At 48.2% G+C, this 17,874-nt stretch overlaps 1 protein-coding gene across 2 annotated transcripts in view; it reads right to left on the bottom strand.

The window, feature by feature from the left end:
- WNT7A (Wnt family member 7A) overlaps positions 1-17,874 on the bottom strand; it is a 77,228-nt gene that overhangs the window by 54,320 nt on the left and 5,034 nt on the right. For both annotated transcript variants that reach the window (XM_049862424.1, XM_049862425.1), the window contains exon 2: positions 17,552-17,778. In XM_049862424.1, coding sequence (XP_049718381.1) covers positions 17,552-17,778 — 227 coding nt within the window. The remainder of the gene's footprint in view (positions 1-17,551; positions 17,779-17,874) is intronic.

Here is a 17,874-nt window from a genome sequence, read left to right as displayed (position 1 = left end):
TTTACCTAGCATGGTGTTCTTCTCCAGGGACCGGTCCCTCCTGATAACATGTCCATAGTGAGACAAAGTCTCACTATCCTTGCTTCTCAGGAGGTACTTCTTCCAAGGCAGATTTGTTCATTCTTCTGGAAGTCCATGGTACATTGAATATTCTTCACCAACACCACAATTCAAAGGCATCAATTCTTCGGTCTTCCTTATTCATTGTCAGCTTTCACATGCATCTGGGCTGTTGAAAATACCACAGCTTGGGTCAGGTGCACCTTAGTTCTCCAAGTGACATCTTTGCTTTTTAACACTTTAAAAGAGGTCTTTTGTAGCAGATTTGCCCACCACGATAGGCCGTTTGATTTCTTAACTGCTGCATCAATGGGCATTGATTGTGGATTCAAGTAAAATGAAATCCTTGACAATTTCAGTATTTTTTCTGCTTGTCGTGATATTGCTTATTGGTCCAGTTGTGAGGAATTTTGTTTTCTTTCTGTTGAGGTGTAACCCATACTGAAGTCTGTGGTCTTTGATCTTTATCAGTAAGTGCTTCAAGTCCTCTTCACTTTCAGCAAACAAGGTCGTGTCATCTACATATCATAGATCATTTATCAGTCTTCTTCCAATCCTGATGCCCCATTCTTCATATAGTCTAGCTTGTTGGATTATCAGTTCAGCATACAGACTGAGTAAGTATGGTGAAAGGATACAAAATTGACGCACACCTTTCCTGATTTTAAACCACACAGTATTCCCTTGTTCTGTCTGAATGACTACCTCTTAGTCTACGCACAGGTCCCAAATCGGCACAATTATGTGTTATGAAATTCCCATTCTTTGCCCTGTTATCCATAATTTGTTATGATCCACACAGTCAAATGCCTTTGCATAGTCAATAAAACACAGGTAAACATCTTTCTGGTATTCTCTCTCTGCTTTCAGCCAAGATCCATCTGACATCAGCAGTGATATCCCTCATTCCATGTCCTCTTCTAAACCTGGCTTAAATTTCTGGTAGTCCCTGTCAATGTACTGCTACAACTGGTTTTGAATTATCTTCAGCAAAATTTTACTTGAGTGTGACACTAATGATATTGTTCAATAATTTCCACATTCTGTTGGATTACCTTTCTTTATAATGGGTACAAATAAAGATCTCTTCCATTTGGTTAGCCAGGTAGCTGTCTGCCAAATTTCTTGGCATAGATGAGTGAGCACCTCCAGCTTTGCATCCATCTGTTGAGACATCTCACTTGGTATTCTGTCAATTCCTGGAGCCTTGTTTTTTGCCAATGCGTTCGTTGCAGCTTGGACTTCTTCCTGCAATACCATCGGTTCTTGATCATATGCTACTTCCTAAAATGGTTGAATATCGACCAAATCTTTTTCCATCTTCTTTTGATGCTTCCATCTTCTTTTAATGCTTCCTGTGTCATTTAATATTTTGCCCATAGAATCCTTCTGTATTGCAACTTGATGCTTGAATTTTTCTTCAGTTCTTTCAGCTTAAGAAAAGCTGAACATCTTCTTCCCTTTTGGTTTTCTAACTCCAGGCCTTTGCACATGTCATTATAATACTTTGCTTTGTCTTCTTGAGCCACCCTTTGAAATCTTCTGTTCAGCTCTTTCACTTCACCATTCTTCCATTTGCTTTCGCTACTCTATGTTCAAGAGCAAGTTTTGGGGTCTCTTCCGACATCGATTTTGGTCTTTTCTTTCTTTCCTGTCTTTATTAATGGCCTTTTGGAAACTCTGGTGGCATAGTAGTAGCTGCTAACCAAAGGGTCAGCAGTTTGAATCCGCCAGGCGCTCCTTGGAAACTCTATGGGGCAGTTCTACTCTGTCCTATAGGGTCGCTATGAGTTGGAATCGACTTGATGGCGCTGGGTTTTTTTTTTTTTTTCCTAATGTATGATGTCCTTGATGTCATCCCACAACTCGTCTGGTCTGCAATCATTAGTGTGCAATGCATCAAATCTATTCTCAAGCCAAAGTACCACCTTGAGTACATTCCACCTGAATTTAGAAACCATCTCAAGAATAGATTTGAATACTGGCCCCTAAGGTCCACTTATTGGATGCCCAAGGGTTGCTGTTGACCCTAGTGATGTCAGCCTTGTGGCCAACATTACGCTGAGACTCCCCAGTGCCATTGTCTCCACTGACCACCGTAAACACTGCCCTGGGCATTGGGCTGCTGGGTAACTAATGTCTGGCTTTTGAACCTCTTTATACCTTCTTTGCCTGCTCTGTAAAATGGGACTTATAATAACATCCATAAACCATGGGCCGCCACATGGACAGACTCACAGAGTCTGTGAAGGGAAGCTGCTGAACATAATGTCTTCCATGCAGTATATGTTCAGTCAATGCCAGCTGTTGTTGATTGTTGTTGTTAGTAGTATTACCCTTAGCTCCTATCGTTATTGTTGTTATTATTACCCTTAACTCCAGCCATTATTGTTATTATTATTACCTTTAACTCCAACCATTATTGTTATTGCTGTTGTTATCCTTAATGCCAACTGTTATTATTGTTGTTGTTGTTACCACTGAGTCCCGTTTGTCTCTCAGCTTCATTGTGTTCAGTGACATCCAGAGGGACAAGACAGCCTCACTCAGAGGAAGCGTGTGGAGCTGACATGGAGTCTGTCTGCCCAGCCATGCTGTGAGTTTGTGAGCGGACAGAGACCACGTCTGTCTTCAACCCCCACAATAATGTGTAAGGGATTCCTGAAGGAGACAGGCCTGAGCTTCAATCTCACTGGTGGCACAATGGCTAAGAGCTTGGCTGCTAACCAAAAGGTGGGCAATTCAAATCCACCAATCACTCCTTGGAAACCCTACAGGGTAGTTCTACTCTGTCCTACTGGGTTGCTATGAGTCAGAATTAACTAGCCAGCAACTGGTTTGGTTGTTTTTGGGTTTAGTAGATGGGTGACCTGGGGCAAGTCACTTAATCTCTCTGAGCCTCCGTTTCCTCACCTGTTAATAAGCACCTGCCCTATAGGAAGAAACGGCTAACAACTAGCACACAGCAGTGCTTAAATCAACAGTAGTGAGTATTATGATTACTGTAATTGGTGAGACCACAGGCACCACGGGGAGGTACAGAGAAGCTTCCCCCTGCTTTATTTCTCTCTATGGCATTTCTCGTTACCTGCTCTTTTAGATTTGTTTGTCTATTGTCTGTTCTCCACACCTCCCCCACCACCCCATGGGCCCTCTAGAATAGAATCTCCTTGAAGGCAAGTACTTTGTCTTGTTCCCTGCTGTGTCCTCGGAGCCTGGCACACAGCAGGTACTCAGTATATATCTGTTGAATAAATGAATGAATGAATGAAAGCTCCCCAAAGGCCAACCAAAGAGTGGCCAGTGACCACCTGGCCTTTACTTAGTGCTTATTGTTTGTCAAGCTTCATGCTAAGCCCTTTAGAAGAGTATGCTCATCTATTCCTTAAGAAAACAACCCCTCGGGGAGGTGATACTAGCAAGCCCATTTTACAGAGGAGAAAACTGAGGTTCAAAGAGGATCTGACTGAGCAGGCATGGAGCCCCTGAAGGCACAGGGTAAAAGACGCTTCCTGAAGTCTCCCGATGGCCCACCTCCTCTGCCCATTCAGAAAGATGCCCCAGGGTAGTCAGAGGCCTCCTATCAGCCTTGAGGTATTTTTTTCAGGGGGAGATGGACAGAAAGTAACATTTGTTGAGAACCTACTATGTGCCTGACCCACGCTTGGCTATCTATGGTAATTTACACCAGCTCATTGGGTAGACACCATTCTTTATAATCTACAGGTGAGAAACCTGAGGCTCTGAGAAGTTAAGTGATCTGCAGCTTGAGCAATGGCCCTGAGGTGGCATGGCTGGGGGCAACAGCAGGTAAGGGAGAGGAATATGGGAGGAGGGGAGGCTGCAATGGCAGGCAGAGGCTGGGTCCAGTCCTGCTGGGCCCACACCATCCCGACCCTGAATCAGAGAGAATCAGAGAACAGACCCCCAGAGCCACAGACAAAGTGCCCGTGAGTTCCTCAGCAATCCCTGAATCTACCACCCAGAAAGACAGGTGGGCGGAGACCTGGAGACTTACCTGAAGTCACTAGCAAGCACAGGGGAATCCTGGCTCCCCTTGCCCTCAATCCTACCATAGCCTCCTTAACTCTAGATCCCACATCTCTCTCAGGTAAGTTTTCCACCCAGAGGTGCAGGGTCTCGCCTGTTGGGACTCTCCAGGCAGACTTCAGCTCAGAACTCTGGTAAGACAAGATGGAGCCTGTCAATCCCTCCCCTCTCCCCTCATTCAGCTGGGCCATGTGAGCAAGGACGGTGTCTCCCGAGTCTTAGCTTCCCCACCTGTAAAATGGGAACCATCAGGTGTAAAGAGCCCAGGCACCTGGAAGGTGCTCATGACAAGGAAGCAGAGCAAGCGTTAATTGCTGAGATGGAAATGGGGGGCCGGGGCTGATGCCCTGGATGCCCTCACACATTCCAGCCACACACCAGTCCCAGCGGTTACAGGAAATCAACTGGTATCCCAGCCTGCCCGAAAGGTTCCATTCCACCGCCCTGCAGCCGCTATAAATGGTTTGCACCAGAATATTATCTGGGTGTATTTACGGTATCTTACTGGAAACCACAAAATGCATTGTACTTTTTTTTTCTTTTGCTATTTAAAGCCAACAGGTCAGAGAGTGAGCAATCTGCAGTGACACAGGCTGAAATATATGATGATTTGGAAAATATACAGACGGAAAAAGGTTGTTTTTGCCAGCCCTGTGGCGGGGCATTTTACAGCCCCTCTGGGCTCCAAATGCCACATTGGGCTGTCCCCTAGTAAAGAACTCAGGAGGCTCTCTATGAAGGATGGGAGATTTTGGGGATGCGAGGGGCATGGGCCTGGACCTGGGCCAAGATTGGCTAAGGTAAGAGGCACACAGAGAAGGAAAAGGGAAGGGGCGTGTGCAGGCCTAGGCCTCCCTGCTCTTCTTCTGCCTCGGCTCCATCCAAGGGCCTCTACTGCCATCAAGCAAGGCCTCCCCGCACTGTCAGCATCTTCTGCCCCTTCCTGTCTCCACGCCTCCTCTGGATTCCAGGTACTTCAGGTTGGGTCACACAGGATGTTCCCCACCTGGAAATGCTCTTCCTCTCCCCATCTGCTGAATGAGAGGCAAAGTAGCCCTGTGGTTCCTAAACAGGGCTCTGCAGGCTGATGAACCTGGGTTTGCATCCTGGCTCCACCAGTGGTGGGAGCTGAGGTAAGTCTATTGATCTCTCAAGGCCTCAGTTTCCTCATTTCTCAAATGGGAGGAATAAAATCCCTGACTCCCAGCATTGTTGAGCAGGTTAAATTGATCACTACACATGAAAGGCTTGGCCCACAGCAGGTAAGCGATCAATAAATAGTGGATCTTATGGAATGCATATAACCACCATAATACAGAGCCCTAGTTAACGCAGTGGTTAAGTGTCTGGCTGCTAACCAAAGGGTCAGCAGTTCGAGTCCACCAGCTGCTCCTTGAAAACCTATGGGACAATTCTACTCTGTCCTATAGGGTTGCTATAAGTTGGAATCGACTCGACAGCAACGGGTTTGGTTTTTTTATGGTTAACACCATACCCATCAAGATGTGGTTCAAATGTCCCCTCCTCTGAGAAGCCCTCCAGACTTCCCCTCCCTCTGCTGTGGCCCAGCACCGTATCCATCCTTATTTAGCCTTATCGTGTTGAGTTTAATTATCAGTGTCTCCCTACCGGGTTGTGGGGACCTGGATTATTCAGCTGTGAAGCCTCAACAGTTGAATGAATGAATGACCATGTGTGTGTGTGTGTCTGTCTGTCTGTCTGTCTACCATAAGAAAGCTGGAAAAGTAACATTGTACCAAAGATTCATCTCAAAGAATAGTGTCAGGAGCGCTAAAACCCAGGATGAACTGAGGCTTGCAAAAAAGAAAAAACGCGAATGAGACAAAAAGTCCTTTGTTAGCTGCGTCCTAATCAAGAATAGGGGAAGAATAGGTCTTTTGCTGGGGCAAGATGGCATATTGTTAAGAAATGACAGAGAGAAAGTGGAGCTGCCTGCCCCTTGCTTCTGTCTCCCTCACTGGAAAGGTCTTCAAATCCATCCTTCCAAGCCTTCTATAGACGTGTTCACACGGCCCAAGAGGGGTGAAAAAGACGGAGCTGTTTTTCTGAGGCATGTGGATTCCCAGATGCAAGACTCCAGGACCAGACAGCCACCCCACGAGATGGGAGAAGCTGCTAAGTGATCGCCCAAGAGCAGAAGTGGTCACCCAAATGCTATGGGAGCGAAAGCCCAGAAATGCATCCCGGTTCTCGGTTTGTAGACAGAGGAGGTGGAATCCAGGAGCTCAATCCTAGGTCGTTTGTACTCATCCCTGGGAAAATTCCAGCAGGGTGTCCCAAACAGGAGGGCATGAGCGTTTGGAGAAGAATGCAGCCCTCCCTAGGAGCACACATCTAAAAGTTCCCACTACTTTTTCCATCATGAAACACAGCAAATTTCTATGTGTGCAAAGGATTTGGTTATTCTCCTAAATCCTATCTCTCCCCTGATTAAATCCCTCCAATAACTCCCCTCCCAGGCCAATCCCCTGAATCTGGAACACAAAACCCTGAGAGTTGGACCTCACTTCTTTCTGTACCTGTTTCTGCCCTCCCTACCTCACACCCTATAGTCTAGCTTGCCCAAACTCCTCTGGATTCCAGGCACTCTTGGCTGGGTCACACTGGGTCACATAGCTTTAGTCCTGCTGCCCTTCCCTCTGCCACACTTTTCTCTCCTGGCTTATTGATCAGCCCCTACTTAACCTCAAAACTCATTTCAAGTGACTCCCGCAGGCCCACAGGCCACCTGCCCGTTACCAGTGGCAGATTAGCCAGTAAGCACAGGTATGCACCGGCCTGCATTTGAGCAAGTTACACATGGGCTTAATTGTATTTACTTGTTAATCTGCAGTGAGCAATCTCACATGGGTTTCACCACGTCTTTGCCATGGTGGGAACAGGTGAAATTGTGCACTGCAGATTGGTGGGAAGGCACAATTAGGCCTGTGCGTGCCCTGCTTATTGGGTAATCCAGCCCTGTGCTCATCCTCCAGGTGCCCCTCCTTCTTCTACCAGAGCCCCAGACACATTTCAGTGCTGATTCCCCAGTCCCTGCCAGACTGAGTGCCTGAGGGCAGGGCCTGTGGCTGAGTCATTTGGGTTCTCCAGCATTTACCACACAGAAGATGCTAGTAAATGTCTGTGGGACAGATGGATAAACAGGCAAATGGTGGGCATGGGGGGGTGTCACCTCATGAGCATTTAACTTACACAAATGGAGCCAGTGCACCTAGGGAAAAATAATCTAAACTATTGTATACTTCTATTTGGGGATACGTACTTTTTATTATATCCAGTGCATTATTGTATGTTATACATCTCCATGAACATTTTACTGTACTTGTTGTATAGAAAACCAGGTATTTTATGGATGATTTAAGCGATTTTTTAGGGTAATGTTGACTAGAATAGATTTTCACCATACAAATTGATGTCAAAAGCTAAGATGTGACCCTATTGTATGCCTGGGGAAAGATGTTGAAACTGGAATAGATGAATACATTTTTGGCAGATTCCCAGTTGGTCCAAAAACCATGTTAACAGTACAGTCAATCTCTGAGGTGTCTCCAGATCAGGGCTTTGAGCCGGTTCAAACCAGTACAAACCAGTTCAGTCATGGCTGACGGACTGAAACTGGAACAGACAGGAATTTTTACAATCTGGGTGATTTGGAATGATGACTGGACCAGGAAAAATTATGGATTGAAGCTCAGAATGGGAGACTTGGAAGAGGGGAAGTGAGCCCTTTCAGGAGCCTGATGCATGAGATTAGGTTACTGGCAGGACTGTGGAGAGCAACACTTATTCAAAGTGGCATGCTTGACCACCATCTTTGAGTAGGGCACCACTGTTTCCGACTCTGCTCAGAATCCGACAGGCAAGAGATTTGATTGCTATGCAACGCGTTCACTGTCCTTGTTTTCTAAGAGGGAGATGAGGTTCCTAGAAGGGCTTCAATCTGTAATTTTTCCCATTCTGGTTATCATTCCAGTTCACCTCAATTTTTTAAAAAATTGGAGTCTGTTCCAGTTTCACTTCTTCAGCCACGACTGAACCAGGAAGAACTGTTTCAAAGCTCTGCTCCAGACTGACGTTTCCCAGTGGAATGCCTCTGAAGGTCAGCTCTGCAGGGTGGCCAGTGGTTCCAAGGTCAGAGAAGAGTGGGACACTTTAGATGAAGCCTGGTCAAGCTACTTTTTTTATGAAGGACTTTTCAGAGCCTTATAGGCTAGTGTGTGCTCTGAGTCTCTAGGAGCAGGGGGTACAACATGCTAAGCTAAATGTATCATCCATGGAATCCAGCTTTTTCCCCAGAGAAGCCGGTGGTAGTAGGGGGTGAGGTGGAGACTAGTGTTCTGCTGAACAGACTCTGGGATAAGCTCCTCTTGGGTCACATCATGCAGGTCTTTCCCAGGCCTTGACCTAATCAACCTTTGTATCCCATCTGAAACTAATGCAAAGGCAGGTGGGAGAGCTAACAGAATAGTTGAATGAACCAATCTTTTTAAAAGATTTTTATGAGTGGGAATGCCAGGCTAAGATGGATCAAAATGAAAATATGCAATGATGAATATTTAGTCTTGTATTTTTTTGGAGTGAGAAAAGAAGAGAATTCACCACACAACAGAGAAAACAGTGCTTATTCGTATAAGGTGCCACCCAGACCCCGGTTCATGAAGACAAGCAAAACACAGATCTTGTCCTCAGGGGCCTGGAGCAACTGTTGACAGCTGAGTAGGGGAGTGCTGGCCTGCTGGGGTTCGTTCACCTCTGCATGTGTTCACTGAGTGTACCGTGTGCCCGGCCCTGTGCTAGGTGCTGGCGGACCAGTGAAGGAGACAGTCGACAGGGCTTCATGAAACCTCACAAGTGGAAAGGACCAACTTCAGTCACATTAATCCATAGGAAGCAAAGTCACTTCCGGAAGTGGTAAGTACTGTAAGGAGAACAGTGCAGGGCTGTCTGTGGGGAGGCTGTCTTAGATAGGTGGTCCAGGAAAGCCTCATGGAAGAGGTGGCATTTGAGTGAAGAGCTTCTAATGCTGGAGCCAGTAGGTTACCCATCATCACTCAGCTGCCTCTCCCTTGTGCCCTTCTGCTCCACCCCTATGCACGCGATACATCGGGGCAGGGTCTGCACCAGTCCCGGAGAGTGTCCCTACATGCACGAAGTCTGCCTGAGGTGACTGTGTGCCCTCCATGTGCCAATGCTGTTCCAGAGGCCTCTGCCCCCCCACAAAGAGCTTCCATCTGGCCAAGAGGCAGGTGATCGTGACAATGTAACTGTCATTTGTGGAGCACTCTGTTAGCAGTCCCATCTGGCCAAGGGCCCACAGCTGGTAAATGGAGAAGCTGGGAAAGACCCAAGCGGAGCATCAGTGAACACAAAGATGGACACTGTGTCCTTGAGCAGTAAAGTGCTATGAAGAAAAATAAGGCCAGGTGATGGCTGCAGAGGGGTGGGTGGGCAGTCTATACTAGGTAGGAGGGTAATGAAGGCTTCCCTGAGCAGAGAATGGAAGGACAGGGGAGTCAAGCCAACATCTGGGAGAAGCGATCCAGGCAGGGAGAACATCAAGAGCAAAGGCCCTGAGGTGGGAGGACTTTGGCATGCTTGAGGGCAGGAAGAAGGCCAGTGGTGCTGGAAGCAGGAGATGGGTCAGAGAGGTGGGGTTGGGATACAGATCACAGAGGTGGAGGAACCAGGGGACGAGTCTGCATGATATTCTCAGAGAAAGGTGAAGCCATGGTAGGGTTTTAAACAAGAAGACTGCGATCAGAATGACAGTGGAAGATGCTATGCTGGGTGACTGTGTGGACTAGGGGATCCAAAGCGGGGCGGGGGTGGGGGGGGGATGCCTCAGGATGCTGATGTAGCTGTCTAGAACACTACTCTCTGAAGACAGAGGTTTGAGCCAGGGAGTGATGGTGAAAATGGTGAGAAGTGTACAGATTTGGGACATATTTTGAAGGCAGAGTCAAAATGGTGAACTTAGATGACTTCATTAGACCAACAGCTACTGCACCAAGAATAAAACCCAGAGCATGTACCCCCAGCTCACTGAGCTATTCTTGATCTGAGACTGACATGTAGGCCCCCTGGAAAGGAGGGAGGTATATCCTCTGATGGACTTCACTCATTGTTACACTGGGCCCACCTGCCAAGGTAGAATGTGTGACTCACCCGTTCTGTAGATAGACTGAGGCTGGAAGGGTGAAATGACTTGCTCAGTCATCAGCAAGGTAGTGGTGGGCCAGGATGGATCCTGGCCATGTGACCCTGATTCCAATGCTCGCTTGTCTGCCCCACAGCCCAGCCACATGACCAGACATTCCCAAATACATGGCAGACACGAGAATCTCTCAAACAGAAGAATCTCGCCGACAACAGGGGACTCACTACTGATCTCAGCCCTGTCACAAAATAGCCTGACTCCAAGCCTGTCCCCAGGAGTGAGATGAAGGTGCAAGTCCCTCCTTTCAGGGGCATGTCTGGGAAAGGGCTGCCTCAACTTCTGGCCCATATTAGCCCTTAATGAGAAGATAAATGACAATGATGGGAGAAGCTGAAGCCCCCACAACACACTCTCCCTAAAATCCCCCTAATACAACTCTCTGTGCCCTGCACCATGACTACAAAAAAACCATGGATGGCCAAGCTCCACAGGAGGACACAAACCCAACAGAAACATGGGCAAAAAGTGAGAATAGGCAACTTACTGAAGAGTAAACATGTGCGGCCAGTGAAGAGAGGAAGAGATTGCAACCTGGTCACTTCTCAGGGAAGTGCAAACAAGACCACAGTGAGAAAGCATATCACACCCACCCACTAGGAAAAAATGAAGAAGCCTGGACAGTGACAAGTATTGGAGAAGCAGTGGATCAACACTGCTGGTTCGCACGAGTGGGATTTGACACAACCACTTTAGAATCAGGGCGGCATTCATACCTTGTTGTTACTGCCAGGTGTTGCCCAGTCAGCTCCGACTCATGGTGACCTATGTATAACAAAATGAAACATTGCCCAGACCTATGCCATCTTCATGATCATTGGTATGCTTGAGTTCTCTGTTGCCTCTCTTGTGTCAATCCATCTCACTAAGGGTTCCTCTTGTTTTCACTGACCTTCTACTTCATCAACCATGATGTTCTTTTCTAGCGGTTGGTCTTTCCTGATGACGTGTCCAAAGTAAGCAAGTCAGAATCTCTCTATTCTCACTTCTAAGGAGCATTCTGGTTGTATTTTTTCTAAGATCGATTTTTTTGTTCTTTTGGCATTCCACGGTATACTCAATATTCTTCGGCAACACCTCAGCTAGAATGCATTAATTCATCTTCCGTCTTTCTTTTTCACTACCCAACTTTCACACGCATAGGAGGCAACTGAAAAGACCATGGCTCGAGTCAGGCACAGCTTAGTTATCGAAGTGACATCTGTCCTTTTTAAAACTTTAAAGAGGTCTTTTACAGCGGATTTCCCCAATGCAATACCTTGTTTGATTTTTGACTACTGCCTCCATGGACATTGATTGTCAATCCAAGTAGAAAGAAATCATTGACAACTGCAACTTCGGTTTCTTCTCATACCTTATGATGGGTAATTCCATTCCTATGTGTATACTCAGGAGAAAAGCACCTACATGTGTGCCAGGTGAATGCACGAGAAGGTTCGTAGTAGAATCGCTAATGAGAGCAAATGCTCGGAAACTACCCAGATGTTCCACAACCGAAAGAGGAGATACGTACACTGTCTATTCACCACTGTTAAAATGACTCAACAACAGCTCCAAGAAAAAATATAGATGGATTTGGTTAATATTGAGTGAAAAAAGTAAACTATGAATGATTGCGTATAATGTGATGCCTTTTCTTTACAAAATTAAATACAACTCAAACTAAGTAATGTACTTGTGGGGAATATGTCCATAGAATAAATTAAACATAAAAAAGTGAATGGATGGGAAATGTAAGACTCAAGAAAGACAGAACTTGGCTTTGGAGGAGAGAGGCAGGGAACCCAGCAAAGGCTCACTGAGTTCAAGTTGTTGTGTAGGGTGGTGAATTCAAGAGGTGAATTCACTGTATTGTTTAAGAAAAGGAAAATGACCTAGCAATTCCACTCCTAGTGCGTACCCAAGAGACTTGAAAGAATTGACTCAAACAGACACGTGTACCAATGTTATCTGCACCGCTAGTCATGTAGTCAAAAGATGGAAACCACTGAAATGCCTATTAAATAAACTGTGGTGCACACATACCATGGAATATTACTCAGACATAAAAAGAAATGAAATCCTGATACATGCTACAGCATGGATGAACCTGGAAAACATGATGCTGAGTGAAGTAAAAAAAAAAAAAAAAGTAAATCAACCATAAAAGGATAAATATTGGATGATCTCAATTATATAAGATATCTAGAATAGGTAAATGCATAGAGGCCAGGGTTTATTAGTGGTTACCAGGAGCAGGAGTGAGGGAGGGGAGGAGTTATTGTTTTTCATCTATTAATGATGATGAAAAATTTGGCCATGGACACTGGTGACGGTTGCACAACACGATTAATGTAATCAATGCCACTGAATTATACATGTGAAAAAAATGTTAAATTGGCAAAAAAAAAAAAAAAAAAAGCAAAAGCCCAGAGAAGGATGAATGCCTTCCTAGCCTCCCTCCAAGGGCCACAGTGGGATGGGCTGTAGTTGACAAAGCTAATAATAATGCCACACCCTACACCTGACACCCAAACACGCCCTGGCATCAAGACCCCTGATAAAGCATCATCTCACATGCTGCTCCCCACCCCTCTGCCTCCCCAGGCTACACAAGGCTATTCACCATCCCAGGGTTCACATTGCCATGTCTTTGTCTCTGCTGTTCCCTTTTTCCCCTTCAAGACCCAGATCAAGGGCCATTTCCACTGGCCAGCCCACTCCTCTGCCTTGGCGTCTCCCCCTCAGCACCCACCACAAGCCAGACCTGTCTCCATAAAGCACTGGCCACACAGCTCTCTGCTTGGTTGTTAGAAGCCCCTGTCCCCTGAGATGGTCTAGGTGTGGCTCCCAGGCCTGGCTTATGAAAGTGTTGTTACTCTTGGCCTCTGTGATTGTTTTGGGACAGAGAGATAACCTACAAGTTGATCCCCATTAAACCAAAAAACCAAACCCACCACTGTCGAGTCGATTCCGACTCATAGTGGCCCTATAGGACGGAGTAGAACTGCCCCATAGAGTTTCCAAGGAGCACCTGGAGGATTTAAACCGCTGACCTCTTGGTTAGCAGCTGTAGCACTTAACCACTATGCCACCAGGGTTTCCTGATCCCCATTAGCAGGACCAACTGGAGTGAACCTTAGGACTTTGCATGTGCTGCCAGAGACATGCTAAGTCTCCTTCCTGCTGCAGGAGACTTAGAAGGGGAAACAGAGCCATGAAGTACAGGCAGAGGGTAAGAAGTGGGTGAAGGGCAAACCTTCAGGGCTGCGTGTAGGATGGAGGACCTCTGCCAGGGGCTAGCTGCCCACCCTGACTTCCTTTTTCCCAATCCTCCTCGGACACAGATTCCTAGCTGGACACATGGCCACCTGGAATAAAAAACTGTACTCCCAGCTTCCCTTGCAGCTAGGGGTAGCCATGTGACTAAGTTCTGGCGCCCCTGATACATATGCAGAGGGATTGGGAGGGTTTCTGGGAAGTCTCTTTAAAGGCAGTATATATGCCCACTCCTTTCACCTGCCTGCTGTCCAGAGTACGGACTTGATGGCCAGAGTTCTGAAAGTCAGAGACCACACCCCTCATTCCTCACCCCTATGAATCAGCCCATGTGAGCTGGTCTTTCCCAACAAGTTGGCACGCCTGTGGGGGCAAGAGCTCTGATGGGGAGCCCCATAAGCCTAAACTTAAGGCTTGCTTCCTGATGACCTTGAGTAGGATGCCTGTTTACATGTGAAGAAACCAAGGTGCAGCGGGGAGGGGACTTCCCTGGCTCTTGGAGCTCTCTTTGATCTTTCCATTGACCTCATCTTCTCTTATCCACTCCACCACCCTAGAAGCCCCAGACCAGGATAACTCCTTCTTAACTGGCCTTAAAGTCATCAGCCTCCCTTCATTCCAGAAGCTCACCTCCAAACCAGACCTCCACTGCCATCAATCAGGTCCCAGCCACCATTACCGCTTGCCTGGGAGACCATACCAGACTCCTAACTCCCACCCTTACCCCTCTGCAGTGGATTCTCTGCCCAGCAGCCAGAGCAATGCTCTCACCCCCCGATGGCTCCCCATTCACATGGACTAACATCCAAACCTCTCACCTTGGCCTGACAAACGCCACCCTGCCCAGGTCCTGGCTCCCTCTCTGACCTCTAATCCTTCCTCTTCTCCTTCTCTGTCCCTGCACTACAGCCACACTGGCCTCCACGCTGTCCTCAAACCCACAAGCACTTTCCCACTGCAGGGCCATTGCACTTGCTGTTCCCTTTCCCTGGTATGCTCTTCCCCCAGACATGCCCAAGGTTCACCTCGCTCAGGTCTCCAGATGCCACCCCCCCCCTCCGACCACACATGCTGAAGCAGCGTCTCCAGTCACAATAAACCAAAAACCAAACCCACCCACTGCCACTGAGTTATTTCCAATTCATGGTGATGCATGTGTTATAGAGTAGAACTGCTCCATAGGGTTTCCTTGGCTGAATCTTTATGGAAGCAGATTGCCAGGCCTTTCTGCGGTAAGTTGCTGAGTGGGTTTGAGCAGCCAAGCTTTAGGTTAGTAGTTGAGCACAAGCCATTTGCGCCATCCCATCACCTTCCAGCTACAATGGGCACTCAGTAAGTATTTGGCGAGTGCATGGATGAATCAGTGAATGACTAAATCAATGAATAATGAATTAATGAGTTTTGTATCCCACCCACCTTTAGTCAATCTTCCAGAAATTTTATCAAGTTGAATCATATGATGTTGCTGTTTTTGTGGGTCAAAAGTCTTTGAATATTGGAAATTTCACCCAGTTCAACCCATATGTTGATGGAGCCATTTCCATGCTCAAAACCTTTCAACAGCCCCCTTCCCCTCTAGAAACCCAAAGTCCTCAGACTGGCTTCATGTGCACCTTCCTGCTCTGACCACCCTCCCTCCCAGCCCTGCAGAACTCAGTATCTCTGTGCCAGGGTTTTCTCTGGCTACTCTTTGCTTGAATTCTGGCTGCCCCCTGCGCCCACCCAAGGTGCTAGAATGCCCTCTGCGCAAGACTCTAGTCCTCCTCGCTGTATCCTGATGGTACCTGGCCTCCTCAGCCTGCAGTGGTCTCTTATGGCCTACGGCGGGGCTGGTCCTCCCCGCAACCCCAGGCCCTCAGGACTGGCTTATCGAGGCTGTGAGTGGTGCTGGAACGCGCCCAGTGCTGTGAGGCCCTGAGCTCATTTTGTAGTCCTTGGGCAAGTCCCTTCCAAGCCTCAGGTTCCATCTGTAACATCCTCTATGGCAACAACATTTAAAATAATGCCAGAGGCCAGGCATGGGTCCTGGAAGTGGGGATCTGGGCAGCACAAGACAAAAAAAAAACCACGAATGGGGCCAGGGGAGGCTCATAAGCCTGAGACTTCAGTGACCAAAACTGGAGTCCCTGTGTTGATGGCACCTTGTTGTGTGAGCTGGGGCAGGCCCACCTTTCCTCTGTGTCCTGGTTTCCACCTGAAAAGTGGGTCCTGAGGTTGGGAAGAGGGAGAGGAAGGGCGGGTGGGGCAAGGCAAACTTCTGTGCAGCAATGATCCTGGGAAGGGAGTGTGGGAAGGGGCTCTGCCGAAGCCAGGCCACCATGGCCCTGTTGACTTGGATCTGGATGCAAGAGTGAGAAGCCACTGACAGAACATGGGGACAAAGCACGACCTGCCACAGCTCTGAGATGACTCTGCTTTTCCCTCCAAGAAGAAGGGGAAGAGCACCTTCAGTGGTGAGCATGGTGGGAAGCCCCACCCCCATGGAGCTGATACTCCAAGTGGGCTAGGAATGGATTCGGGCGGTGCTAGGTGCTTGGCTGATGGCATGGAGATTCCGGGTGAGGGGGGACTTTAGATGGGTGAACAGGGAAGGCCTCGCTGAGGCCGGAATGCTGGGAGGGAGCAATCAGTGCAAAGAACGGGGCGAGAGGGTGCAGGCAGTAAAAAGGATGTAGGGCAGAGGAACACGTGGCACTGAGACCCCAGCGCAGGACTGAGCACAGAGTGTTTGCAGAGCAGGACGAGGCCAAGCAAGCAAGGGCAAGGGAAGGATGGAGCAGGCAGGGCGGAGGTCAGCAGCAACCAGGTGAGCAGTTGGGATTTTGTTCTGATAAGATGGGTAGCTGCCACCACAGACAGGGTAATGATACGATCTGATTTCCATCTAAAGAGGATTATCCTGCCTCAGGAGGGTCTGCAGGAGAGCCAGAGGGCCAGGGGCAGATAGGGCAGTCAGCTAAGACCAATGACTTCAGCAGAGGGGGAGGCAGCGAAGATGTGGAGAAGTGGCTGGATTTGGGGTAGGCCTTTTTGAGATAGCACCAGCTGGGTTTGCAGACATTGGGAGTTGAAGGACACCCAGAACTCCAGGATGCCCTCTGATCAGCTGAACAGACAGGGCGAATCGCTCATGTCAGCCCCGAGACCCCAGGCTGACCGGACTTTCAGGGAAGTTTGTGACTTAGAAGCAAGCATGGCTGCAGCGTTCTGTCCCCATCCCCCAGGCCAGTGTACACAAGTGAGAAGACACACAACCTGGCCTTCCCACCACTGGAGCCTCCATGCTGACCAAAGTCACTCTCTACACCCCCTTTTCCACTCAAGCTTTTCTCACAGTTGCTTCAGAAGTCAAACTCATGGCCCAAGACTCTGTATACGTGTGCATGTGTGCATGTGTGTGCATGTGTGTGTGCATGTGTGTGTGTATGTCCACACACCATTCCCATAAAACAGAGCTGTGAAACCAAAAGCCCCCAGAGGCCATGCAAGCATGGAAATGAAGTGAGCAAGCTGGACGTAAGAGCAGCAGGGAATGGTGGGGCTTGTGGCAAAGGGCTGCACGGGCTCCATCTAAATAAAGCCTCATCCTCAGCGCCAGGCTATGGGGTACACCAGTAAGCTACTGTCAGATCCTCCGATTTTTCAAAAGAAGCTGGAAAAATATATTCTTAGGTACAAAAGCAAATTTTAAAATTTCGGCTTAAATTTTAAACAACAACATCAGCGCTGAATCAGCCAGTTAGCATTTGGGCTGCTAGCGGCTGATCTGCCACTTTACTGACAAACCAAAGACCTGACTCTAGTCAGGAGACCTGAATTCAGGTTGTGGCACCTGCAGGATCCCACATCAAGGGGCATGTCTAGCACGGGGCAGGTGAGGGGCCCCAGAGGGTGTCCTGGTCTCACACAGCCTGGAAGGCCCACTTGGGGTGTCTGGGGAGCACATACCCACTTTGAGCTCCTTGCCGAAGACGGTGCGCTCGCCCAGCGCCGAGCAGTTCCAGCGGCCGTTGCGGAACTGAAACTGACACTCGTCCAGGCCCATTTGCGAGCCTTCTCCTATGACGATAATGGCGTCGGGCCGGCTCTGGCAGATCGCCCGCTGTCTGGGAGCCAGGCCAGGAATCTTGTTACAGATGATGCTCGCGCCCAGAGCTACCACTGAGGAAAAGCCACTGCAGCAGGAGATACAGAGAGATGGAGCGTCAGGTGAGCAGGTGGGGGGCGTGATCTGGAGCCCCTCCTTGGGTGCCCAGCCCTCCCCTCAGCCC

Source organism: Elephas maximus, chromosome 20, assembly GCF_024166365.1.
Source record: "Elephas maximus indicus isolate mEleMax1 chromosome 20, mEleMax1 primary haplotype, whole genome shotgun sequence".
NCBI classification, from domain to species: Eukaryota; Metazoa; Chordata; class Mammalia; order Proboscidea; family Elephantidae; genus Elephas; species Elephas maximus.
This window is presented reverse-complemented; position numbering and strand designations above follow the sequence as displayed.